A 27,934-nucleotide genomic window follows, 5' to 3' on the forward strand; every position below is an offset into this window, starting at 1 on the left:
AGAACCGTTTGAATACAATCATAGACGTACCACATAGGCTACGCAATGAGCGTGCTTCCAGCCGTGCGCGTGTCCATGTGTCATATTCCATAGAGGGGATAAATTCATCCAACTGACAACAATTTGAAGTCAACTGAATCGAAATGACATTCCCACCGTGCAGGCAGAAAATTGACGCCACTTTGATTTGTCTTCTCGAAGCAGGAAGACAAAGTTTGATCACAGAAAGAACAGATTAGGAAGTGGAGGATGTCCTCGAAGCGCACTGAGCGCGCGCCTGCATATCGTTCATAGACCGAAAAAAAGTTGCAATACTTTGGTTTATTTAGTAACATGTATGCGAGATGGAAACTTCTCACCATGCCAGGTTTTGTGGTCACGTTTTTCTTAATCATCTACTTAGACGGTCAACTGCGCTCGCGTCATCAGAGCGGTCCGCTGCCGGGTCTGTTCCACCGGTCCATTCAGGAGGCGCGGGCCCCGGGGAGGGACGCGCCGAGCCCGGCCAGCGATCTGGCACCACGCCGTGACCTTCTCCCCGGGAGAAACAGTGCTCCCGGGAGAAACAGTGCTGCGACTGGTCGGCGCAGGTTCACCGACCAGTCGCAGCTGAAGTTGGCTGATATATTCTTGGCGGTGAAGACGAGTGGTAAATTCCATAAGACTCGTCTGGCCCTTCTCATGGAGACGTGGATAGCGCGGACCAAGACGCACGTGAGTTGATTCGCACTTTCCTACTTGATGATCTGACTGACAAGGCTTGTCGACTTGTATTTTGATTGATGGTTAACTATTGGCGATGGGCCTTGTTGCACTAATACAACATCAAGAAAATATACATTCCAATACAGAAAGATCTTGTTTTTTATATCTGCGATATGACATCCAGGGTTTACCTGTGGCTTAATTCCTCAAGATGGTTGTGACTTTTTATGCCTTTAAGTTGACCAACACATTAATCAACAACAAAGACTAGTGGTAGCGTTTCTAGTCACAGTGTGTACTTCTCCTTATTTCAAGTGATGTCCATCACTGTCATTAAAGTTGAAACACGTGTCTAGAAACCCATGCATGCGCACAATAAACCTACGCACGTACGCACGCACGCACGCACACACACACACACACACACACACACACACACACACACACACACACACACACACACACACACACACACACACACACACAATGTGCGGTGTTGAAAGGGAAGTGAGCTAGAGAAACTGGTAGCTGCGCTGAAACGGAAGCTAAGCAAAGAAAAGGAAGAGGAGTGGCTGAACTTTTATACCCAAAGCCAGACAGAAAGAGAAATTTGCACCCAGAACACCCAATCAAACACACACACACACAGACACACACACACACCTCTATTTCTAAGTCAGAGATACACCCAGTCAGAGATGCACCCAGAACACACAAACACACATACACACACACTCACTCACACACACACACACACACACACAGACACACACACTCACACACAAACACACATACACACACACACACACACACCTCTCTCTCACACACACACACACACACACACACACACAATTCAGAGTTCTAACTAAAACAAAACAAAATCTAAAAATATATAGGCTACATATATTTTTTCCACAAAATGGGTGACTTTCTCCGCCATCTGTCAGCAGCGTTGTTGTGACTGACTTCAGCACTGCATTGTATATTTGTGTACAGGAAGAGCATTCATTACTGCTCAACATATTTTCCGACTGCATTGTTCAGTGAAACATTACAGCAATAAACCGCCAGCGGTGACTACAAGATGCCAACCTTGAAGCTGTCTTGAAAATAGTCTAGAGACAGTTAAGGCTGGTTCATACTACTCTGTAAAGTGCTGTACGTAGACACGGAGAGCCCTCTCTGTCGTCGGAGACCCTCTCCGTAGCTTTACGTGCGCATCCATTCGTATTAACTTTCCATCGACGCAACGGAGACGGCAAGGGCTGTGATTGGTCCTCTAACAAAATAATTTACGGAATCACTTCGCACCTTATTTACTCTGCACCTTATATACTTTGTACCTCTATAACTTTGCACATTAAGGACCAATAAAATACCATATAATAGGAGTCGGATTACGACTTACAATACGGAATAGTAAACTTTGGCCTTTAAACTCTCCTACGGCCCTGGCCAAGGAGAAAGTTGAATTGTTTAGGGTATTTTATTTAAAAACCTTTTGTGCGGTCTATGGTTAAACCCTCACTCTGATCTCTCACAGGATCAACACCTAAAATAATGTGTAACATAAGTTCACAATAAGGGTTACAAGTAATAAGTAATGATAGTTGACACTAATAAGCGTTAACTAATAGTTAATTTACAGTTAACTAATGGTATAATAACCATTACCTAATGGTATTCACCTTTAACAATGGTGTTCATGTTAACAAAGCTAATTGTGTTCATATTATTTCAGGTATTTATGAATACATTATTTATTAGCATCAGGCTTAACCCTAACCACTATTCAGTATTGGATATGGTGTTCCAGTGCAACCAGAGTAACTTTAACTAACAAGAACTGAACTACAACACAAAAAGCTAACTCTTACCCACTACCCATAACCCTAAACCTGCCATGATCCCTATATGCTGAAGCTATATTATAATATATAACCAAGTAATTATTTGTAGATCAAAGGTAATTAACTGACGTGGATATAAGACAGTTTTGACAGTGGTGTCAGGGTGGGATGTTGCGTGTGTCATGCCAAGTGAGTGTGTGTATGTGCAAGAGAAAGAGAGAGAGAGAGAGAGAGAGAAAGCAGGGATATTCCCCAGGTCAATATGTCGTTTAGCGTTCAACCGTTCAGCCATTCCTGCATCGGACACAAAACCGAAACAATAAACACACACCAGAAACACAACCGAAACCACGCCGTGACAACGCCAAGGATGGCGTTGTCACTAGAGTCAAGGGCGAAATCTGCTTTTAACCACAAGAGTTTAAGCGCCTCTTCATTCCAGCGACCAGGCGCTACATGGTGAATGCATGAACCCTTTGAGTTCCTGCTATTGACCCTGGGTCAGCAGAGTGGAGCAGTGATGGTGAAAGGCCCTGAGAAAAGGCCTCTGCTCACGGAGTGCGTCCTCTGTGGGGAAGAGAGTGGCGGATCAGTCAGCTCCCAGCTGACTGTGTGTGAAGCTGAGCTGCTGACACACCATTCATGTACCTAGAATCAAGACGTTGTGGATGGATCCACCAGCTTTTATGATAGATTGTAGGCCTAATCCTGATTTAAACACATGTAATATCTTCATGGGGATAGCTATACCGGACATTTTATCAATAACTATCTTGATTGGTTGGTTCCATTAAGGTTGATAGATAATATACTGGCATAACTATTCTGATCTATCATAATCCTGATTGAATTACGGCAAATTCCTTTCAAGGTGAGAGAAATATGTTGTTAAGAGTCACTCACATAGGCTGCATCGGATTGTGATACCAATGCAAATACAAAAACAAATATTCACATGATGACTTAACATGAACCAGAGTAGTAGTTTAAAGTGTAGATTAACAAAGACAGAAGGCATAATTAGGTGTTGGTGGAGACACAGGCCTGCAGGTAATCAGTACTTGGCCGGACCGGCGGCAACAAACTAGCTGAGAAACAGACGATAGAGCAGGACTGAGGAGCTAATGGGGAACACCTGCTGCTAGTTGAGATTAATGAGGAGAACCCTAATGAGCAGAGCTAGGGAGAGGAGAGAGAGCCCAAACAGCCAGTTGTAATAGGGCTTGGACATCCTAATGCATCATGGGAGTTTTTTGTTGGCATTACTATGTCATTTCGAGTACTCAATAGATTTGTAGTCATGTAAAATCCTAAATAAACTTCAGCATAACGTACCCAAGGCTAATCAAACCTTTCTGCCACGTCCCGCATGAGAAACAGTGTGGCAGTTTCAAACGCAACAATGTTACCACATAATGTCAAATAATTTCAATATGAATGACTAAACAATGACTTAAGCTTTACTCAGGCTCTATCACTACTAGAGCTAGACCTAGGGCCTATCACAGATATAATGTATCAGGGTATATTTTTGCGCCAAAATGAAAGTTTAATTAATGGTGAATTATAGACCCAATTAGCACTTTAAAAGGCCTCTACTTTGGTGGTTAAACCCCTAAATGCTTTAACTTAGCACATCCACGTAAATACTCAAAGGTTTTACATATTGACCAGTGTGAAGGTTAGAAGATCCTCACCATATATTTAATTGGTTCCTTTAGCTCATGATTTTAATGTTATGTTGATGTGGCCCGAAGCATTTCAGAAGACTGAGCAGCAAATCTCAACCTGACCTGATCCACCCCTAGACTACCACAATGCGTTTAACGGCTCCGTTAAACGCACTCACATGTGCACACACTACACACACGCACATACACACAAGCACGCGCACACACCGCACGTCAACACAAAGGCAGCGAAACATACAAGGAACGGACACACGGGCGCACATACACACACGCACGCACAGGTAAAGACGTTTAACGGCTCCGCCATCGGCACACACGCAGGTAAGAACACACACGCACGCGACACACCGAAGCGACACTCGCCCAGGTAAGACGTTGTGTTTTTAAACACGTCGACAAACTCTGCCAGGTAGCACGTTCTGTCTATAGACTGTAGAAATTGCGATAAAATAAGGGAACGGACAATCTCTCATCCCGACCAGCAACGGTGGGTCGTTCATTCTGTCATATAAAAACCGTTAAATTCAAACATCAGTCCGACCGTCATATCAACACAGAACTCACGTGATTCTTAAAGAGACAGTGTCCCTATAACGCAACGAAAACAGGTCAATAACACAATATGGAGAATTATTTCTATTGAGTCCACCACAAGGCTACACTTTGTTGCTCAAATGTAATATTACTCTCCTCCTTTAGCCTCACGAAATGTCTTTACACTTTGTTGCTCGAGCTTAATATTAATATTATCTCTTCCTTGAGCCTCCTCAAATGTCTTGCGATATTGATATCCCCCCCTCCCCGCTGTGGACTGTTTTAGTTGTTTTATTTTTCTTATGTTTTGTGTGTATGCTATGTGTGACTGTAGGCTACTGCTGCCTGTCTTGGCCAGGACACTAGAAGAGATGTTTAATCACAATGATAATTGTTATTTTTCAACTAACCAATAAAAGTTGCCTTGCATTTTAAAATGTCAATGCACTTTTCAGCCCTGAATAACAGTAAAGCTATTTAATAATTGATTTGCCTGCATAGTATACTACACTTTCCATTGAACAATTACCCCTGTTACCTTAAATTGATACATTTTATAATGTAATCAAAAGCTGCTTTCAGAAACACGTGTAAGTCCTGATATTCTCCTGATGGGCCGTGTGTGTGAACAACATATCCTGACATTTTTACACTGAAAAATACTACCCCTGAGGTAGTATTTTCTCTGTAGGAAATGTAAATGACCTTATATGTGAATGAGAGTAGAAAGTCTGTATTCCTCACACCACTTCAGTGGGCGTGTTGATGACGGTTCTGCATGTCATTAAGTGGCCCTCTAAATGATAATCAGCCTGTTGCCTTTTGTTCGCTGAATGGTTGGCTGAATATTAAAACGTTGGCACTGCATTTAAGAGTCATTTGTGGTGAACAAATTTCATACGTTGTAAAATTATAGGCAAAATGTTATGATATTATGCGCTCAGAAATTTGTTACATTATCGATTGGGGTTTCCACACTATTGCTATGGGTTTATTTACAACTAGAGGTTGAGCACGTGCAACGTGCGCGCGAAAACTCTAGTGTATTTAATAACAGCCCATATAGATTTGACATCACTCACAATGTACAAACCCCTTAGGCCTATACCATTAGCAATACTAATATAAACACCCAATACCCCTAACATTAAAACCAATACCAAGACATCAAGATATCTTACTAATACTGATATATTACTGATATATTACTTATACCAATGCCAATGCAACACAAATAGATAGAGTAGAATAGATAGCTGCCCTCCACTTGGCAGTAAAAGCAGCCATCTTAGCTCCTCAGCAACTTGTGCAGCTGCAGCCATTAGAGCTCTGGAGCTCGAATGGCTTTTTTTCCGTGCTGAGTTATGAGCAGCAGGACAGGGGATAAATTACCATGGGGGGGGGGGGGGGGGGGGGGGGGGGGGGGGGGGGGGGGGTGAACAGGGACCCCCCTGGGCACCCTGAGAGAACCCTCAGTGGACGCCAGGGGAGGAGAGAAATATAACCTCCTCCACCTCTTTTTCCTCCTTCCTGGGATGGAGAGAGTGGGTGGAGAGGTCAAGGAAAATGGGGAGGAATGTCAGAGAAATAAGTATGTTCCCTGACAAAAATACATAATTTGAGTTTGGTTTATGTGGAGAATATGGAAGTGGACACACGCACACACACACACAAACACACACACACACACAAACACACACGCACGCACCCGCACAAACACACAGGCATGCACGCACACAAGTATTCACACACAGGCATTCAAACCACCACTCACCTGTGCTGCCATGGAAATGGTAGGTCTGTCAGCTGACATGTCTCGTAGCGCTTCTCATCCATCAGCTGATGGTCGCTCGGCATGCTGGGAACTGGGATCTACCAGTGGCAACTCTCATCTGAGAAGTGCTGGGTTCGACCCCCAACGTCTGAAGTCCCTAACCAGTGGTCATCCCTAAACAAGACCCGGTAACCCCTTTCCTGCTCCTTATTGACCCGCATCCGAACTGGACGGTGTCAACACAGGCTTCACTTAAGTCCTCTGTTAACATCTTAAAGGATAGGATGAGAGAGGGAGAGAAAGAGTGGTATAGAAGTGGTGAGAGAGAGAGAGAGGGAGAGAGAGGTGAAGTAAGTGAGAAACAAAGCAGGGAGGTTTAGTCATATATTCATGAGTCATATATTCATAATGATGTTACCAAGGGGACGTTTCTCATGACATGATGGCTGTGGTGGAGCAGCCTCTAGCCCCTCTGCGTGCCTCAGAAACACTGGAGGCCAGAGGGATCCACAGCCCAACCCTAGGACCTCCTGGGCCCACATGGTCCACCTGTAGACCTTTACACAACAGCATACTCATACATCACCTCTCCCTCATACATCACCTCTACGGAACCAGGTCCTCTTTCCTGTTGTCTGGTTAGTTTCTGATGGACTAGTTGATGAGGGTCGTGCGTGTGTGTGGTGTGTGTGTTTGTGTGTATGGGTGTGTTTCACGCTGTGTGTTTGTTTCTGAGGCAGTGTTTTTTGTTTACTGAGACATTTTTCTTTTTTTTGTAATTTTTTTCTGTTGTGTGTGTGTGTTTGTGTTTAAGAAACCTCCAGGATGAAAGCTAGTGGACTTTCCTAAGCGTGCCCTTTAACCTTTGGGTTTTCACTGGGCTCGTCATGTTTTGATCACAACAGTGATTGACAGTCTATAGACAGAGAATAACCCTGAATACACGTGACCCGTGAATCAGAGCTATTTAGAGGTTGAAAGGAGGCTTACTATTGGCTGAGGTTATTTTGGTGAGGTGACAATAATGAATGTCTGTTTATGTAGCGCTGCTGGGGGTCTGGAAAACTTCTGCTCTCACTCTCCCTGTCTATCTGTTATCCGTTTCTTTCTCATGCACATATGTTCACACATGCACACATACACACACACATGAATGGCTCACACTAAAGACACATAGCTTTCAAACAAACACACACACACATACACATGCACAGTCAGACGCTAGCGCACACACACACACAAACACTCACAAACACACGCAAACATATCTAGTCCCATGCACACGCTTGCAAACACCCGTATGTATCTTCAGTCTGTTGAACGTGACGTCCTTAAACTGCCCATTGAATGAATGTTGATTCAGTGTTGATTGTATGTTTATATTATGGGATGCCTAAAAGCTTGCCCTGGAGACTGAGAAATTATGAGAAATGATTTCAGTTAATATACGCATGAATCAATGTACTATATTTTATTATTCACCTAGGACTCACCTGCATGTGTTACCGTAACCCCCTAGCCACTCCCTCTCAACGTGCCTCTGTGTAGAGCTTAATTGGCCCATTGACGGTGACTGTATCAGGTTGGATGGCGGAGAAGGAACAGTTTTCCGACCGCATACGCATACCCATACGCATATGCATTAGCATACTCAAATACTTTCATATTGTTTAGTAAACCGTATTTGTAATCCTTTATTTAGAACTGCTGGAAAGTCAACCGGACTGTTAGAATAAACTCTCAACAAGAATTTAGCTCTCCGTGCGTGCTTCTTCAGAATGTGTGTCGGGAGAACTCCGCATCAGCCTCATGGCCAAAAAACCTGGTAGAAGGTTCTCCTAAACCATATGTAATATAATGTTTATAATTGATATTATGCTGTACATACACACACACACACACACTATGGCAAACACTTTCTCACACACACACACTGTCGCCTGAAACAAAGCCTGTGCCAGACCAGCCCTGTTCCAGCACAGTGGAGTTGTGTATACACAGGGCTGGTAGATCCGGGTGGATCCAGTTTCACTTGCTGCTCACCTTGCACACAAAGCTTTTAGCCCTGCCGCTAACCCTGCTATCTCTAGCCCCCTGCCGCTCTCCTCCTCCTCACCCCTGGTAAAACTCTGCCGCTCTATCGCGCTCTCTCCTCTCAGACACATGAAAGGTTGGCCCACACTCACAGTGACACTCAGGTCGTACCCTCCCTCTCATTCTCAGGCTCTCTCACGGTGATTTTATTAATATAGATCTTCCCATCTCCCTCCCTCTCTATCTCGCCCTCACAGTTAGACGTCCATCACTACAAAGTGGATACATGTCTTTATATTTCGTCTTTGTTCTCGTTTAATGCATGGACGCCAACAGAAATGGCGAAAACATCAGGGAGACGGTTCCTTTGATTTCTGATCCCTCATGTATATTCATTTGAGCCAGATAGTAAATACAGCCCGGGTAAACCAAAGTGGCAGCTTTTAAATTGTGGTATCTGAACCGACCAACATTATGATGGCTTCAGTGGCTCAGGGAGAAGGAAAGTATGTATCCAGCAGGCCATCAACATGAGTTTATGGAGATTACATCAATTTATACAAATATCAAGCGGCATCAAAAACATATCTGATTCGTAGCAATCAGTTGGATGGGCGCATTACCAAAGGTGGCCAGCAGGGGGCAGTAGTAATCTTGTTTTCTGATCCTTCTCGCTGGCTACCCATCGATTGTGGTTAGTGGCTGACGGATCTTATGGGTATGAGTGCTGAGTGTGTGTGTGTGCGTATGTGTGTGTGTGCGTGTGTGTGTGTGTGTGTGTGTGTGTGTGTGTGTGTGTGTGTGTGTGTGTGTGTGTGATTTTGATGCTAAGTGACACTGTGATGAACCCCGCTTTTGTCAGATCAGATTCGTCTTCTTCCAAACAATATTGACTTTTGCGTGTGTTTGTGCTTGTTTGTGAGTGTGTGTGTGTGTGTGTGTGTGTGTGTGCACGTGTGTGTGTGTGTGTGTGCTTTTGTGTTTGGGTCTGTCACATCTTTGTCCTTGCTTCAATTCAAAGTCCAATTTCCCCTTCTTTTCCCTCTTCTCTTACAGACATATATTTTCACAGACACCAAAGATGAAGACATCTCATCCGAAGGTAGCTCTATGATCTCCAAAACATGTCTCAGAACATATCCTGTAATACCGCAGAAATAAAGCCTCTCCTCTTTCACCCCCCACCCCCACACAGACACACGCACAATCTGACAAGCACACACACACATCTTTCACCTTTTAACTTTTGATTTCCTTACTACAACTTTTTTGATCACATATGCATCCCCACTCAGTTTTCTGCCCTCTCTCTCCCTCTCTCCCCCCCCCCCCCTCTCTCTCTCTCTCTTTCCTCTTTTACCATCTTTGGTTTACACAATGTCTCTCTCCCCTCTCTTCCCCTCCTTCCCCTCCAGGTTTTAACCTGGTAGTAACAGAGTGTCTCTCTCTCCTGGTAGTAACATTCTCTCTCTCTCTCTCTCTCTCTCTCTCTCTCTCTCTCTCTCTCTCTCTCGCTCTCTCTCTCTCTCTCTCTAAGGTTTAACCTGGTGGTAGCTGACTGTCTCTCTCTACTGGTAGTAACATACGACTCTCTTTCTCTCCAGGTTTTAACCTAGTGGTAACAGACTATCTCTCTCTACCTAGGTTTTAACCTGGTGGTAACAGACTTTGTCTCTCTCTCCTTGTAGTAACATACTGTATCTCCTCCCAGGCTTTGATTTGGTGTAGTAACATACTGTCTCTTTCTCCTTGTAGTAACACTCTATCTCTCTTTCCCTCTAGGTTTTAACCTGGGGGGTTGAGAGACTTTCTCTCTCTCCTGGCAGGAACATACTGTCTCTCTCTCCCCAGGCTTTAACCTGGCGGTGACAGACTGTCTCTCTCTCTCTCCTTGTAGTAAAACACTGTCTTTCTCCCCAGGCTTTAACCTGGTGGTAACACACTGTCTCTCTCTCCTTGTAGTAACATACTGTCTCTCTCTCCCTAGGGTTTAACCTGGTGGTAAACAGACTGTTTCTCTCTCCTTGTAATTACACACTGTCTCTCTCCCATGCTTTAACCTTGTGGTAACAGACTGTCTCTTTCTCCTTGTAGTAAAACACTATGTCTCTCTCCCCAGGTTTTTACCTGGTGGTAACAGACTGTCTCTCTCTCCTTGCAGTAAAACACTATGTCTCTCTCCCCAGGTTTTTACCTGGTGGTAACAGACTGTCTCTCTCTCCTTGTAGTAACACACTATGTCTCTCTCCCCAGGCTTTAACCTGGTGAGAACAGACTGTCTCTCTCCTGTAAGTTACAGACTGTCTCTCTCTCCCCAGGCTTTAACCTGGTGGTAACAGACTGTCTGTCGGACCACAGCCAGCAGGCTCTGTCCTGCAAGATGTCTGCCGAGTATGACCACTTCATGGCGTCGGACAAGAGGTGAGGGTCCTCTGTAACTCCGCCTCCATCCTTCTATATCAGGGGGCCCTCCTCTGTACAGTCATCCAACCCATCCCTTATTAGATAAATGGTGGGGATTGGCCCGATGGGGGCCAGGTCTACTGGAAATCTGTCTGAACGATTGGGGAGGCCTTACGCATGTGATAGATCAAATTATAAAAATGAACTCGCAGATTCATCTGGTTCCCAGGCTAGATCAATAAAAGTTAAGATCAGAAATAGAAAAGTACACCTCAGCTTCTGCAATTTCAAACGCCTCTACGCCTCTACAATATTAATAATGATGCTAAATTATAATGGTATATTAGTTCCTAGGCCACTAGAATATTAATAAAGATGCTGTTGGTAATAGTATGGTCCAAATTCCAAGGGAAACATTTTGCTTTCTGATTGGTTGTGGACGATGGGGCACCATATGTGTACTTAGGGTGCTGTGGGGGTATGTGAGGCAGAACACGTTGTACTGTGTACTGTATCCATACAGTAGGATATCTCCCTGTACTTTACTCAGCACCAAGAAAGAGATTGCATTCTGTGTAGCATTGCTGATGAATTATTGATGTCGCTGGTGCTCTGTGTAATGATCCTGGCAAACTGCGTGAAAATACATCACAATAGCACGAACACCAATACCAAAGCGGGCAAGATTACGGCCCATGTTATTTATTCCTTCTTTTAAATGAGTCATGTGGAGCAACAAAAAATGGAAATTGCGCCGGGGCCGCTGATTCTTTGGAGCGGTCATTATCGCTGTCCTGGCTCGGGCTATTAAAGAGCAGCCATCAATTCCTCCACCTAGCGCGGGACATTACATGGATTTCCAATAGCACTAGTTTGTGTGTCTAGCAGCGCTAGTTGTGTGTCTCTCATCCAAGCTCCTCATGGCCACTTCACAAACATTTATAGCGGCCTCTAAGTCCGCTCTCCAGTTTGAGCATGGCTGCCAGCCTCAGCAGTGTTGTGCTCCACCAGCACCAGTTAATGTGGAGCATGCTCTGCCCAGGCAACCAGCCACCTCTCACTACATCCATGAGTAAAGTGCTTGATCGCATTCGCTGACCTCCTGGTTTGCATGCTCAGTGGGTCACCATTTGCACTTTGCATATTTTGCCGCCTTACATCACGTCTGCTTGGATACACCTTGACTTAATCAAAAACCGGTGTGTCTTGTCATATGGACAAAATGCTATTTCTGAACCTGGTGACCAGGACATCAAAAAAAGCAGTAATAAAAAAACCCCATCTCTTCCGCTTCTCTTCCGCTGCAGTATCTTTCCCGTGGCGAGCTTGCACAAACGGATAGGGGGGTTGCTGTGTATCCACATCTTACCAAACCTCCACCCCCTCCTCTCCCCCTTGTCCGCCTCCAGGTGGCTGTGTCACGTTGACGACGACAACTACGTCAACGGGGAGGGGCTCCGGGCGCTGCTGGCCTCCTTCCCCCAGGACGGCAGCTTCTACGTGGGCAGACCCAGCCTGGACCGGCCCATCACTGCTCATGAGCTGCTGGAGGGCAACACCACGGTACGGCGCACGCGGCGCGAGCAGTGAGGGGAGAGGTCAGGGGTTTGTCTCTCAGGGTTGGGGTCGGGTCCTCCTGACCCTAGAAGGGCAGGACAGTGTCTTGACTAGGGTTTTTGAACACTACCTTCTTAAACACTACCTGCTCCTTAATGTCATCAGAAGTACCGGTAACTTTAGAAGACAGCGTCAGCTAAAAATGGAATAAATGGTGAACAAACCATACCACCCATCACCATTACTTTGAGAACGCTAGACAGTCCATCCCAACTGATCCTGGAGTGGCTGGTAAGAACGGGGACATAATGTACAATATAATCACACACAAACACACAGCGTCATGCTCGCTATTCTTCATCCATTCTCTCCCCCTCTCTCCCCTCCCTCTCTTATTATACTGTAGTAGGATGAACATATTTGTCTTCCTTCTTTATTCAACTTGCTGTCTCCTCTCTCTTCTTTCCTTCTCTTGTCTTTTACTCTGCTCTCCGCTCGGCTGGCTTACAATGCTCCAGTGATGCATTGAGGGAAGCAACTGGCAGATTACGTTTGTGTGTGTGTGTGTGTGTGTGTGTGTGTGCGTGCGTTTGTGTGTGTGTGGACGTGTTTGTGTGTGGGCTTTGCATGGTGGTGGCGGTGCCGGTGGAGCAGGGTGTGTGTGTGTGTGTGTGTGCGTATGTGTGTTTGTGTGTGTGTGTGTGTGCGTGTGGACGTGTTTGTGTGTGGGTGTTGCATGGTGGTGCCGTTGGAACAGGGTGTGTGGGCAGGAGGGGGTTAATGAACTGTACTGAACCTTTCCCCCCCCCTGAGCTCCACGGTATTTGCATGAGTGACCTCTTTGAGGCGAGGCGGGATCAGAGCGCTTCCAGCGGCTTGCAGAAGACCCCCGACGTGCCCCCCAAATCACTCCCACTCAATAAAACGCTCCCACTCAGTGTACGGGATGACAAGATCACCGTGATGACGGGGATGATGTTGAAGTGGGGGTGATGTGGAGGGGTGGGGGGAGCACAACACACTTTTCATTTGACTTCCCGCCAGCGTTGTGGGGACGAGGTAAGGGTGACGTGTGTGTGATGGGGGTGAGGGTGATGATGTGAGAGGGATGTGTTCATGCTGGGGGTGAGGGTGATGGGGTGAGGATGATGTTTGTGTGATGGGGGTCAGCGCGATGAGGTGAGGGTAATGGGTTGAGGGCGATTGGGTGAGGGGGATGAGGTGAAGAGGGATGTGTGTGTGATGGGGGTGAGCCTGATGAGGTGAGGGTGATGGGGTGAGGGGATGGGGGAGGGTGATGTGTGTGTTCTGGGAGTGAGGGTGATGATGGGAGGGGTATGTGTGTGTGATGGGGGTGAGCTAGATGAGCTGAAGGGGGATGAGGTCAAAGTTGATGAGGACCAGAGGTTGATGGGTTTGAGGGAAATGCGGGGGGGGGGGGGGGTTAAGAGGGCGATGGTGAGTGCGGTTAGAGCAGGGGTCGGCAACCTCTCCTGTGGCTCTCCAAAAACAAATAATAACAATAATTTTTTAGTTCAACTCTGAACAGTGTCACTACCCGATCCGTTCCGCCTGCCCAGTAATATTTTTAAAGAGTATCATGCATTAACATGAACATAAACACAACCTTTACATACAGACGGATAGACAGGTAGATAATGATGGATAGATAAATAGATTCATTCATTCAACCTACATAAAATAAAATAAAGTCCAGCAGCTTTGTTTCATCTGTTTTGTATTGTACTTATCCAACCACATCTACCACCTCTTCTAGTGTCTTGCAGCACTGGCATCTACTGTCGAAACAGCAAACGTGCCTGCTGTCAGCAAAATTAGCCTACCCACTGCATCTACAGCAGTGTTAATTTAGTTGACTAAGACTATGACGAAAACTAAATAAAAAGTCAGATATGATGACAAAGACTGTGGCGAATAAAACTGACTATAGTCAACGATAACTATATATTATACTTTATAAGCTTTGGTATCAAATATGTTTTGTGGCTCCAGACACATTTTATTTGGCGGAAGAGGAACAAAAATGGCTCTTTTGATAGAAAAGGTTGCAGACACCTGGGTTAGAGTAAGGAGGGTTAGAGGGTAAGGGTGAGTGGGTGGGGGTGAGTGAGTGAGAGGGAGAGGGATATGGGGGGTAGGGGGGGTTGGCCAGTATTTATGGAGGTAAATAGTGATAGGACTGATGGATTGGGGTCTTTTTCTCTATTTGCTAACATTGGAATTTGGGCAATGGGAATCACTTATTGATCTGTGGGATCAATGAGTGATTAGTGAATTATAGGGGTTAATATTGACCAGCTGCCGTAGGCTGGGTCTTTCATCAACCACACACACACACACACACACACACACACACACACACGCACACACACACACTCGCAAAAATACGCACACACACATGCAGATGAAAAACCCTCAGGGGGGGCTGCCAAGCGCAACTTTCCGCAGTGCAGAGGATGAAGAGATATGTAATACATGCGTATATTAAAATGCAAATGTTTGAATAACAATGTGTATGTGTCTGTGTGTGCGTATGAGTGGGAGTATGTTAAGCTGGGTGTGTGTGTGTGTGTGTGTACGTGAAGATTTGTGAAGATAAAAACATCTATTGTCTCTTCTTATACCCAATTGTGGTGGTGTGTGTTTGTGCAGGCAAACACATCCATTCACCAAGCAAGATAATGCATCTATCCTAGCACACATTAAAATGTAAAACTGTGGCCAGGCTCTGTCCTCAACCTCCGCCTCCAGCACTACCAGCCCCTCTTTACCCTCAAGCTTTTAGTTTGTCTTTTCTTTCTTCCATCACTCTGTCTATCTCCCATGTGTGACATTATGCTCTCCCTGATTGCACCCATTTACTGAGGATAATGGATCCTTGGTTCCCTCTCTCTCTCTCTCTCTCTCTCTCTCTCTATCTATCCATCCACCTCTCTCTCCCTCTGCTTCCCGGTAAATCACTTCGTCCTCCATGCAACCCCTCTCCTCTGCTGGCTACTTCTTTGTTGGTGCCGTAATCACTGGTCGTTCAGGCTGTCTTCTTCTCTGCATTTTGTTATCATTGTCTTTTAGTTGTTTTTGGAGAGGGGAGGGAGATAAAGAGAGTGGGATGGAGGAGTGGGATGAGGAATGAAATGAATGGGCAGCGCGAGGAAAGGAAAGTAGGAGGCAGGCTGTCTGTGTTCCTTTGGCTAGGACGCCTCCTAGATGGACACCTGTAGCGAGGTGGCAGATTTAGTGTCTTGTTCACGGTCGTTTGTCTGCCAGTTTTAACTTACTGCCATCTATCCCCAGAAATGTATGCCTGTAGATGTTCTAGACTCTAGATAAGATTCCCAACCCGTGATCAGATCCATAGTGACATGTATCTAAAATCAACTATCGGTCGCTTTGGATAGAAGCCTGTCAAAGGACTAAAAGTAAACAGTAAAAAGTCTACTAGTTGACTGCAGCAATGACCATGCCACACTCCACCTGGCTCCTCCAGACACAAGGTCGCAGGGTGGTGGTGTCGAAGAATAACACAAAGAAGTTGCTGGAGAATGGTAAATGAGATGTGGAACCATGCAGGAGATCTCTGTGAGTGTGCGTGGTGATGGCTGGTTTAACCTGTGCACATTGATTTCTCAATGCACACCGGGTGTCCACATTGATTTCTCAAAGTGGTTTGCCGCAGGCTTGCAGCCTTAGACCAGCCATCATCCACACACACACATTCAACAATGATCAAATAAATAGTACATGGAGTAGTAGTAATAGTGGCATGGGGATAGGGCGCCGTGTGAGACATCCTTGGAGGAAGTATGAAGAAAATGTTCATGAAAACACTAGAGACGGATTAACATCTGCTCTCACCAACTCTTGGTGGAAAACTTTTTTTAATTTATGGATGGGGCTATATTGCTCTCCACTCATCCCCTGGTCACCTTTATAGACAATAACGGTTTACTCATAATATCCGTATTGACCCCATATTTACCTTATATCCTACTTTTATAAATGTTCAGATTCAGATTCAGATTCAACTCTAATATCATTGTGCAGAGTCAACAAAATGTATTTGGAGATCTAAATAGAAGTGCAAAAGAGCAATTAATGTGCAGTTTGAATATGATTTGTCATATAGAGCAATACAGCAGCAAAATTAAAGTGACCTAGTGAGGTATGAGCGCCATAAGATGGTTATAAAGGATAAGAGCAGTATAGATGGACAGTACTATAAGTAGGAACAGTAGGATATATATATCTGTATATATATAGTCATATACAGTCAAGTAGTCAAGGGGGGTGGCTGGGGGATTGTCATTTAAGTCTAGATTCAGACCAGGGTCAATGAGTATCACTCCTTTACTACCCACTCACTCTTCCTCTAAAGTATATAGTTATGGTAAGGTTAATTGAGGACTCGTTGACCCTTGAATTAACTGCACAGCACGGTTCTGCGGTTGCTGTGACAACGGCGAGACAACGTCAGGCGGCGACCCAACTGCCGTTTAGCCACCAGAGGAATGCTGAGGTGGTGGGAAACATACACCTGCATAACTCAGCGGGGAGAGAGAGAGAGAGAGAGAGAGTGAGAGAGAGAGAGAGAGAGAGAGAGAGAGAGAGAGGCAGGGGAGAAGAGGCCCTTCCTGGCAAACAGATAATAATAATGATAATATAGAATGATGCCACAAACACATGGGACAAGCACACTCACACACGCACACACACACACACACACACACAGCATACTGTTCATTACAATAATGAACTAAATGAACCCAGATGTCGGGAAACGGTTAAATACAAGTTTCATACAGGTATTCATAAAACAAGAGACAAAAGAAAGATCAGAGTTCATAAAACTATTTATACAGCTGGTGACAGTAGAGTAGAGTTTTACAAACGACCAGCGTTTACTAGATAAAGACATGCAGTTTATACTCTGGTGTTTCTGGGGTAAGACAAAGTACTCCATCCACGTTAGGAAGGGGAGGGATGGGGTGCGACTTGTGTTCAGCAATATATATCTCTTACAATACATTGTAAGGAGCTATTCTTCTTTCCAGTTTGCTTTCTTTTGTTTTATTGCCAGTGTGTGTGCCAGTGTGTGTTTTTGTGTGTGCCAGTGTGTGTCTGTGTGTGCCGGTGTTTGCTTGTGTGTGTGCCAATGTATGTGTGTGCCTGTGTTTGTTTGTGTGTGCCAGTGTATGTATGTGTTTGCGTGTGTGTGTGTGTGTGCCAGTGTGTTTGTTTGCCACTGTTTGTTTGTCTGTGTGCCAGTGTATGTTTGTGTGTGTGTGTGTGTGTGTGTATGTTTTTGTCTGTTTGTGTGTGTGTTTATCTGTGGGTTTCGGCCATGTGTCTCCTGTTATACATTGAAATGTGCATTCTCCTGTTCTACATTGGAACATATGCTCTCTAGGTTGTACACTGTGACGTATGTTCTTTAGGTTCTACGTTGTGACGTATGTTCCCGAAGCTATGTGTGTAACATACGTTCTCCTCTTCTACATTGTGATGTATGTTCTCTAGGTTCTACGGTGTGACGTACGTTCTCTAGGTTCTACGTTGTGACGTGTGTTCCCGAAGCTATGTGTGTAACATACGTTCTCCTGTTCTAAGTTGTGACGTATGTTCTCTAGGTTCTACGTTGTGACGTATGTTCCCGAAGCTATGTGTGTAACATACGTTCTCCTGTTCTACATTGTGATGTATGTTCTCTAGGTTCTACGGTGTGACGTACGTTCTCTAGGTTCTACGTTGTGACGTATGTTCCCGAAGCTATGTGTGTAACATACGTTCTCCTGTTCTACATTGTGATGTATGTTCTCTAGGTTCTACGGTGTGACGTACGTTCTCTAGGTTCTACGTTGTGACGTATGTTCCCGAAGCTATGTGTGTAACATACGTTCTCCTGTTCTAAGTTGTGACGTATGTTCTCTAGGTTCTACGTTGTGACGTATGTTCCCGAAGCTATGTGTGTAACATACGTTCTCCTGTTCTACATTGTGATGTATGTTCTCTAGGTTCTACGGTGTGACGTACGTTCTCTAGGTTCTACGTTCTGATGTACGTTCTCCTCTTTTATCGTGTGACGTACAGTCTCCCTTCTACTTTGTTTTCCCTGAGCAATGCGTTGTGACCTACCGTCTCCGGTTCTGCGTCGTGACGTATGTTCTCCTGTTCTAGGTTGTGTTCCCTGAGTTATGCATTTTGACCTACTTTCTCCGGTTCTGTGTTCCAACATTCGGTTCCTCTTGTCTTTCAGAGAGAGGTCAGTTTCTGGTTTGCCACAGGGGGCGCCGGCTTCTGTCTGAGCCGACAGTTGGCAGAGAGGATGCTGCCCTGGGCCCGGTGAGCAAGGCACAGTCATACAGGTTCTGTAGAGAACCACAGCATCACACCCATCGCCAACTCACACACTGACTGGGAAGGGAGGGAGATAGAGAGAGTGTAGAGAGCAAGGGACGGGGGGACAGAGATAGGAAGAGTGAGAGATTGCGAGCGAGCAGGAGATCGTTAGTGCGAGTTGGAGAAAGAGAGATAGAGAGAGACAAAGAGAGAGAGAGAGGGCTAGAGAGAGAGAAAGAGAGAGATAGAGAGAGATAGAGAGAGAGAAAGAGAGACAAAGAGAGAGAGAGAGGGCTAGAGAGAGAAAGAGAGAGATAGAGAGACAAAGAGAGAGAGAAAGCGAGAGTGGAGAGAATAAAGCAGAACAGATTTACAAGAAGCTGAGTTATGTAATTCACATGTGACACTGTCATCCCTTTGATGTACATGTATGTCACTGTGTGTGTGTGTGTGTGTGTGTGTGTGTGTGTGTGTGTGTGTGTGTGTGTGTATTGATAAGTGTGCTGTGAAGCTACAACCTTACACGACTCCCATCTGCATTATAATTGGAACTTTTGGCCGAAAACCCTAGTCGTTAGTCCCTAGAACACTGTTAACCAAGCGTGGTGAAATACAACAATTGAACATTTGGCTCATCTGGCTCTGTTACTGATAGTTGTTTCATGTTTTTGTATGCCTGTGTGTGTGTGTCTATACGTGTGTGTGCGAATGCGTGTCTATATGTGTGTGCTTGTCTAAATGACTGTGTGTGTATGTGTTTTTGCCCATGCGTGAATATACTTGTGTGTGTATTTGTGCGTTTCTATGTTTGTGTGTGTGCGTTTGTCTACGTGTGTTTGTGTGTGTGTGTGCTTGGACCTATGTGTGTGTGTGTGTGTGTGTATCTATGTGTGTGTGTGTGTGTGTTTGTTTGTGTGCGTGTACATATGTGTGTGTGTGTGTGTGTATTTGTCTTTGTATATGTGTGCGTGTGTGTGTGTGTGTGTGTTTGTGTGTGCGGTTCCAGCGGTGTGCGGTTCCAGCAGACCTCGGCCCGGATCCGCCTGCCGGACGACTGCACCGTGGGCTTTATCGTGGAGCGCAGGCTGGGCGTCTCCCTGGTCCAAAGCCCCCTCTTCCACTCCCACCTGGAGAACCTCCTGCTGCTCAGCCCGGCAAGCATACCTCGGCAGGTTGGATACACACACACACACACGCACACACACACACACACACGCATGCAAGACCGCACGCACACACGTAGGCAAGTAAGCAGACACATACACAAACATAGACACGCGGACATACACACACACACACACACACACACACACACAAACGGCTCAGCCCTGCTAGCATAGCTAAGGAGGTAGGATAACACACACACACACACACACACACATGCAAGACCGCACATAAACAAACATAGGCACTTACGCAGACGCGCGCACACACACACGCACACACACACACAATTTGGCACAGGAAAGCATACAGACAAATCCAACAAGATCCTCACTCAAGCATGTAAGCAGATTGACATATGGCTAAACTCTTGCATTTACCCACCAACCCACCTCTAATTCAGTTCAGTTTTATTTGTGTAGCCCTTAATCACAGTTACAGTCTCAAAGGACGTAACAGGCCATATGTTTATGACACCCCCCTGACCCTGTCCCCACAATGCAATCATGCCCGAGAGGGACTAGGGCATGCATGCATACCAAATACGCCTGCACATCAATTCACATCAACAGCACATACATTACTCAATAATATATGATAATTTAGTACACATAATAAACTGCACGCACTATGTTACGACTGACATACAATGTCCAATCACACCACAGCTTGTAAGGACTTGAAGGCACACACAATGTAAATTGAAAAGGATAATGCATTATTTCATCTTACAAAATGGCCCGACAGAAAGCTAAACCTAGAAACATACGATATTGCTGAGGTCGAGGCTGTGTCTTCTCTCTTCTCCCTGGCCTTGATACACCAGCTGACACCAGCCCAAGCAATCAACTCAACACACACAATCAATAACCATTGACCCTCACAGAAATGATTGACAGGGAGAACAACACCATGAAAGAACAGTTAATTTTAGGTTGTACAGCAGATTGACTTCCATACACAGCTATAAGCCTGTTTGACAACATGCATTGCTTGGTGGGAAATGGTCTTGAAAATCTCAAGTATTCACAGTCCACAAAGTAGTTCAGGAGGCTGTCAGGTTGCAGTTCCTGAGGTAGCTGCTTTTAGAGACGCTTAAGTGGAAATTGTTGATCAAAGGGATTAGCCAAATCAGATGCAAAAATATTGTGCTCGTCTTCCTGCAGGCGACATTGAGCTACGGCATGTTGGAGAGCAAGATTAACAGCATCAAACTGAAAGGAGCTTTCTCGAAAGAGGATGACCCCTCCAGGTAACTCCTCTCTCCCTCCATTTGCTGGGTATTATTAGCTAGGTGTGAAAGTGCCGTTAAAAATAACACCAAACATTCGTAAAAGTTAACTAGATTTTGAAAGTGCCGAACTGAATCTAACTCTCCCCTCTGATCTCCCTCCAAAGTCCCCAAAAACGTGACTAGCCTTCTAGCTTAAAGGCCGTGTTGCAGGTTAACCAGAAGTTGTGATTAATGGGTACATAAAGCACTCAAAATATGTATATCATTTATAAAATGTCTCCAAAATAGCGTTAAAGTCCAGTTTTTGTCGTTTTCGGTAGTAACAGGTGTTTTCTAAAGCTATTCGGCGATGACGTCAGGAAGGTAGACGTGGTGGAAGGTAGCATCAGCCTAGTACTAGAACTATGGCGTCTAAGAGGTGGCAAGAACCACAAGTAACATGTATGATGGCCCACAGCCATATAATTTCGAACCGGTGAGACTTATGAGGAATTTCCGAGAACTGATGGCCGTCAAAGCCAATTAAATGCATGGTCAGAGTAGAATGAGTGGAGAGTTGCTATAATTTAGCAACACAGCAACAAGCGCTGTAGCTAGTCAATGAACAACGGCGCATATACAATAACGACACTTTTATATATTTTTACTGTCAGTGAATAGCACTGAGTGAAAGTCAACGTTTTCTTTATATCTAGTGACAGAGATTATGTCGTTCAGATAAGAACCGGTAAACTCAGTCAGAAGATCTAGAAATAGAAGACATAAAGCTAGCTATGTGCTAACTTGACAGTCCCACCTGTGAGATCCCCCCCAGATAATCCCTAATTTAATCTTTCCTCCGAACAGATTTCCGATTCCGTTTTGATGGTAGCCTACTCGCTCCAGTAACAACATCTTTGCCTAGTGTTTATTTCTAAGCATTCTTTTACCCAGTGTGCAAAATACCCGTCAATATTCGGGGGGTCCCCATCTCCTGATTGTTGCTCAATAACGATATACATTTTGCAGTAGGCCTATGACATTACAATATTTCATGGATGCAAGCCAAGACAAGTCTTTAGCCTACTTGACAACACACGCACACACTTAACAATTTTGATAATCCGATATGCTATAGTATTGTAAAGCAACACTGATATAGGCTAAAGTTGGCTGCATTGGCTAAAGTTGTTTGGATGCACGTTGATTTACAACAAGGAGAGGAAAAGTTGTGCAAACACGACAATAATTGGCACCAATCTGGCACACATAGAAGAGCAATCAACTGAATAAATGCCAGGTATAGCCTATCGGACATGCAATCAGTGCATTTGCAAATGAGTGCCTGCAAGTATGACCGATTGTGGTGTGACATTGTTTAACCATCAATCTACCGCAAATACGATCAGACAGATGCACATTGAACACATACACAAAGCACATTCGTCCAACCCGGCGGATGCTGACAGACAGCCCACAACAAGCCAAACATCACAACAGCGGGCGTGCTCTCTCTCTCACTCCCGTACACAAATCACTCCAACTCCAATGCTGTGTTCCAATATCCGTAATTCCATGAGCACTCTTAAACGTAATACACTATCCGTACTCACTAAGTGCGCTAATTTTCAGATGTCAGTGTTGTTCAAAATCGAATACTCCGTGGTGCACTAAACGGAAATTAAGATAACGCCTGCCACCGCGGCTCCTCCCCCGCAATAAACATCCCGCTTTGAACGGTGAACTCTTTACGCCTAGCAGCTATAAAAAGCTATAAAACCTATAAAAACTACAAAATGACTCTATTAATGCAGGCTATGTGGAAAATGCGCCGTCTTTTGCTCAGCCTGGCTCCGCCCTCTTCCGCTACGTACCTAAGATGGCTGCCGTTGAGTACGAAAAGCGTACATCGATCCATAGTTCGCGATTTGACCGTTTTGAGTACACCATCCGGGTCCTTTCAGTACACTTATTTTCGCAAGACCTGAATTGGAGCGCCCTACGGGCTCAAACTATGGCTAGTAAGTATGGATAGTATGGATATTGGAACACTGCAGGCTAGGCTGCTTCACTAAGACCACAACTAACCACAAGCCTTGGCCTTCATAACCATGCAGTAGGCCGAAGCTGGAAAGGACACACGCACAGTCGCACACACTCATCTTATGCAAAACAATCCGTTTTATCACCTACATTCAGTCACTGCAAAGGTTTAAAGAATTACCTCTCACCATAAGTTAGAATGGACTCAAAGTGTGTGAGTGATACACTCTGGTTTAGGTTTCACTTGTTATCCGTTTTTAGTATGACTTATCAACATTACGTGTTTCTTCTGTTTGGCGCACATGGCTAATTTGCATTAGTGCATAGCACTGGCTGCCTCCGCTTGGCAAAGAATATAACATATCTATCTATCTATCCATCCATCCATCCATCCATCCATCCATCCATCCATCCATCCATCCATCTATCTATCTAGAAATAGCGGTAATAGTAATAGTTCTGATTATCCTTGTGAAAGACTCTGGTCATGCGCAAATAAATTGGAAATTAACTTTTGTTATTGCTTCAACACACTGGATGCAATGGATTGACCCAGTGAGGAAAAGGTAACATGCGAAAGCTACCTTGCCGAGGCAGTTTGTTGATGTGCTTCCGATCGTTTGACAAACCAAGATACAGCTATTGGAGCTGCTAAACACTCGTTTGGAATATAATGGTTGTCAATGTTTCACCATCTGCCCGTTTTTGGCATGCGCCTAAACCAGGAGAGGATGTGAGTTGGAACCAAAATCCTGGCTGATTTACATCTGGACATAGACAATCTCCAAAATGAACCTGGAGTCTGGAGAAACCCACCAAACCCTTGAAACAATTAAGAACAATGACTTATAAGAGCAGAAAAATAAACATAACAAATGGCAATACTCAAGTTTATTGAGAAATAATAACACAAATTGAATGAAATTAATTATAATAATTATAATTAATTATAATTATTAATTGAAATTAATTAACCAAGTTGGAAAACAAAGAGACATGATCGATGATATTAGTTTTATCACCAAATAGGATTTGAAATGTTGCCTGTTACTCAGTGGTAAAATGGGTTGTTTTCTTCTCCAATATTTAGTCTGTATGTGTGTTCCTCATTGAATTGCGTTTGTGGCAGGATATGAGCTGTTGTTCGTCTTCCATAAGGGGGGACAGGTGGTCTCTTGCTAGCCATGTTTGTTGTGGCGTCCTGTTTCCACTGCCAGCTGGTCCTAACTGACTCGTTCCATGGTCAGTATTATCCTTTGTGTAGAATCTTTCATTTGAATTAGGTATTCTGCTCAATTATATTCTCTGTTTAGTCATTTGTAAATGACTTTCTTTTTTATGTCTTTGATCCAGTTTCTCCAGAATTGGTAGTACAATTCTTTGCAAATTTTTCTATAAATGTAAAAGTTTTCGGTGTTTTGTGTTTGTGGTGATGTGGTTGTTTTGGGGCTGTTTGTTTGGGGGAGGCATGGTTGTGGAGGTATGCCTTGTGGTGCAGTCCGTCTTAGTCGCTAGTGGGGTGTTGGCTCACTTTGCATTGGACAGCTTCAGGGGTTTGGAGCCAAGCACAGCGCTGCTGACTAGGTTAGGGTACTCTCTCTCTCTCTCTCTCTCTCACCCCCTCCCCCCCCCCTCTCTTTTTCTCTCCCCCCCTTTTCTCTCCTCCCCCCTCTCTCTCTCTCTACCACAGAGCCGAGGGCTAAACGCTATTTGATGTAGCAGTGTGTAGCAGCAGAGGCATCTGTCTCCCCCTCTCTTGTACTCCACTGTGTTACTGTAACAAATCCCTAAAAAGCCTCAGAACAAACACTGTGTGGTCGCAACTCCCACGCCCACCGTCTCTTCCGATGCGTTTGATGACTAGACTGCAACTTAGAGGTCAAAGGTTCATCACAGGGTCGCAGGACAACTGGGACAAAAAAACAAAAGTCTCCTTTATGTTTTCTTTATCAGAGGTTAAATATTTTAAATATTTTGTTCTTCGCTGTCCTAATAGTAAAATGTCATGACTCTTACTGAATCCCTTGACTTTTATTTTTTACACTGTTTTGTATTTTATTTGTGTAGCAAAGCAAATACTACACACCAACTAGGCGGCTGGTCTCTCTTGAAGTATTGATTTTAACATACTGAACGTTAAATAAAGGTTTAATACTCAATAGTGTATGCACACAACTCTCACAATACACACACAGTACTTATGTATGTACTTAAATAATATAAAAGGTTAAGGCATTTTGTCTAAAGCCTGCAATACATAAAACATTATTTATTATTGAACCACTTTAACAGAGAAATGTTCTCTGCCTTGGAAAATGGCTTTTAAAAGCAAGCTATTGATGATGGCTTTGGCTGGCCACATACCAATAAGGATTTACACAAATTCTAGTTCATAAGCGTGCTTAGGTGCTTTAAGAGAAACACTCAACACACTCCTTTGTTGATTATTATTATGTATTATATATTAACAAAATTAGCAACTAGCTGCCTGTGAGCATTTCACAAACCCACACACATTCACACACGCACGAACACACACACACACACATACACGCACACACACACAGACACACAGACACACAGACACACAAACACACAGACACACACACACACACACACACATACACACACACAGGCAGGCACATACACAGAGAAGAGAAAGGAAACAGTGGAAAAGTGGACAACCACACACGCAAATATGAACATTTGTTCCGTAGTTTGCAGACGCTTTTAACCAGTGAAAACAAATGAAGCCTATGGTTTCTATTATACCATTACCTATGGTACATGTCCATAAACATAAAAGACTATCATTTTGTGTTCAAAACCCGCAGTGGTTGACGGGGGTTGACTTCCCCGTTTGTGTATTTCTGAAACCTATAATTATTGGGGGCAAGATATGAAATATCAGTTACATTTCAAAACATGTCCTGATTGGTCAAGTTAAAATGTGCCTTTCAACTTTAGTTTACTTGAAAAGTACAATAATAAAGAGATCTTATTTCTCTACATTGCGTTGCGATGCCATAATTCCTGTTTTAATTCATCCTCGCCTTGGCCTTTATACCTATATTATATAAATATATTATTATCACAAAGCCGGTTAATGTAACCGATTGGACCCCGCAAGCATGTAAATAAGTTACATTTTCTAAAAACAAATGCATGCAATAACTTACACAACCATATGGAAGGCAAAAGGCAAAAACATAGACCCACACACACACACACACATACACACACACACACACACACACACACACACACACACACACACACACACTTTTGAATGCTACTGAACTTCTCTGTACTGGCAGGACCCAGAAGTAGTTTTTGCTTTTGCTTTTGTTCTTAGGAAGAGTTGCTGACCTGCCGTCCCCATGGCTACAACCAATGGAAACTTTATCGATTTTTTGTGTGGAACAATACCACATTTCTGCACTGGAAACAATATTTTCACTTAGCTCAAAGGCAGGCCCTCCATGTCAGGGTGTTCTGGGTAATTCAAGCTGCTCCTATAACAACATAGCTTACCCAATATATCCTACGCTTTACACACATTTTGTGTTCAATAGTCCCAAATCTCTGTGATACAAAAACGTATTGAAGATCACAGGAAGAGTTGAGCATGCACCATCCTTGAATCTTTAATGCTTGTGTCGTTTATTAAGACACTTCTTTCTTTCTTCTCCAGGTTCAAGACTGTACACTGTAGGCTGTACCCCTTAACCAGTTGGTGTCCATGAATCACCCCAAAGGACTGCATTTCGCACAAAATCCCTGGGCACAGTACCACCGCATACCTTGTTAAGGACCTCGTCTTGTACGATGCCAGCACTTTCTGTAAAAAATGTGCAAGAAATGTACCTATCTAATTTTTTGTTCAGTCAGTATTAAAATTGCTGTGGATAATGTTTTAATATTTTTTGAAGAATGATACAATTTTATTGGGCCGATGAATGTACTAAGTACATCGCTGGACAGCTCGTATTGTAAATGTATTGTAAATATGTTATTGAAAAGCTGTAGGGAATCACAGTTTTACATTGACTAGTATGTTGACTGTTGGTCGTTGAGAAGCAAGAGCTATGATGAAAAGTACATTTTCTGTTTTCTGTGTTGGGGGGGGTCTGAGACTGAAGACAGACCAACATTCTGAGGTCACACGCCGCCCCTCCTGGGTGGTATCCATAGCAACAGGAGGCGCCATCCAGCCAGTTCTCTTCATAGGAAATATGTATCGTAAATCCTACTGATGTACCAACCAACTTCTGATGCAATTAAGACCACCTCTTCCTTCCTGCTTTCGTTGTACAATATTTCCCCTGAGACAAAGCTCTGTATAGAGTCTTACAGTATAGAAGGGTTGAGAGCCTTTTCTCTAAAAGGTAGGCTCAAAGAAACTGTTTCGAAAACGTCTTCATAAAGGAGCCTTTAGGAAAAATAACTTGAGCTAGTTAGTGAACCCCAGCCTCAGTGATTCCATAATCTCAACGTAGTTGCCTTGATAAGGAACTTGTTTGAGGTTCAGGGCTGATGACAACTTTCAGAGCAGTATTAGAAAAAAAAAATGGTGTAAATGTAGCTCATGTTACTCCAGTCAAGCAAA

At 44.2% G+C, this 27,934-nt stretch overlaps 1 protein-coding gene across 1 annotated transcript; it reads left to right on the top strand.

The window, feature by feature from the left end:
* The first annotated feature begins 37 nt into the window (after nt 1-37).
* On the top strand, nt 38-27,934 carry mfng (MFNG O-fucosylpeptide 3-beta-N-acetylglucosaminyltransferase). Its single transcript, XM_079758581.1, has 8 exons — nt 38-714; nt 9,645-9,690; nt 10,907-11,009; nt 12,401-12,554; nt 18,823-18,908; nt 19,912-20,077; nt 21,236-21,321; nt 27,020-27,934. The coding sequence occupies exons 1-8, from the start codon at nt 334-336 to the stop codon at nt 27,069-27,071; spliced, it is 1,074 nt and encodes a 357-aa protein (XP_079614707.1). The 5' UTR covers nt 38-333; the 3' UTR covers nt 27,072-27,934.

The sequence above is a fragment of the Pollachius pollachius genome (genome assembly GCF_949987615.1).
Source record: "Pollachius pollachius genome assembly, chromosome: 2".
NCBI classification, from domain to species: domain Eukaryota; kingdom Metazoa; phylum Chordata; class Actinopteri; order Gadiformes; family Gadidae; genus Pollachius; species Pollachius pollachius.

Coding starts and splice junctions, on each gene's coding strand:
- mfng (XM_079758581.1), top strand. CDS start 334: ATGTATGCGAGATGGAAACTTCTCACCATGCCAGGTTTTGTGGTCACG. Junction 715..9,644: donor TAGCGCGGACCAAGACGCAC/GTGAGTTGATTC, acceptor CTTCTCTTACAG/ACATATATTTTCACAGACAC. Junction 12,555..18,822: donor TGCTGGAGGGCAACACCACG/GTACGGCGCACG, acceptor CTTGTCTTTCAG/AGAGAGGTCAGTTTCTGGTT.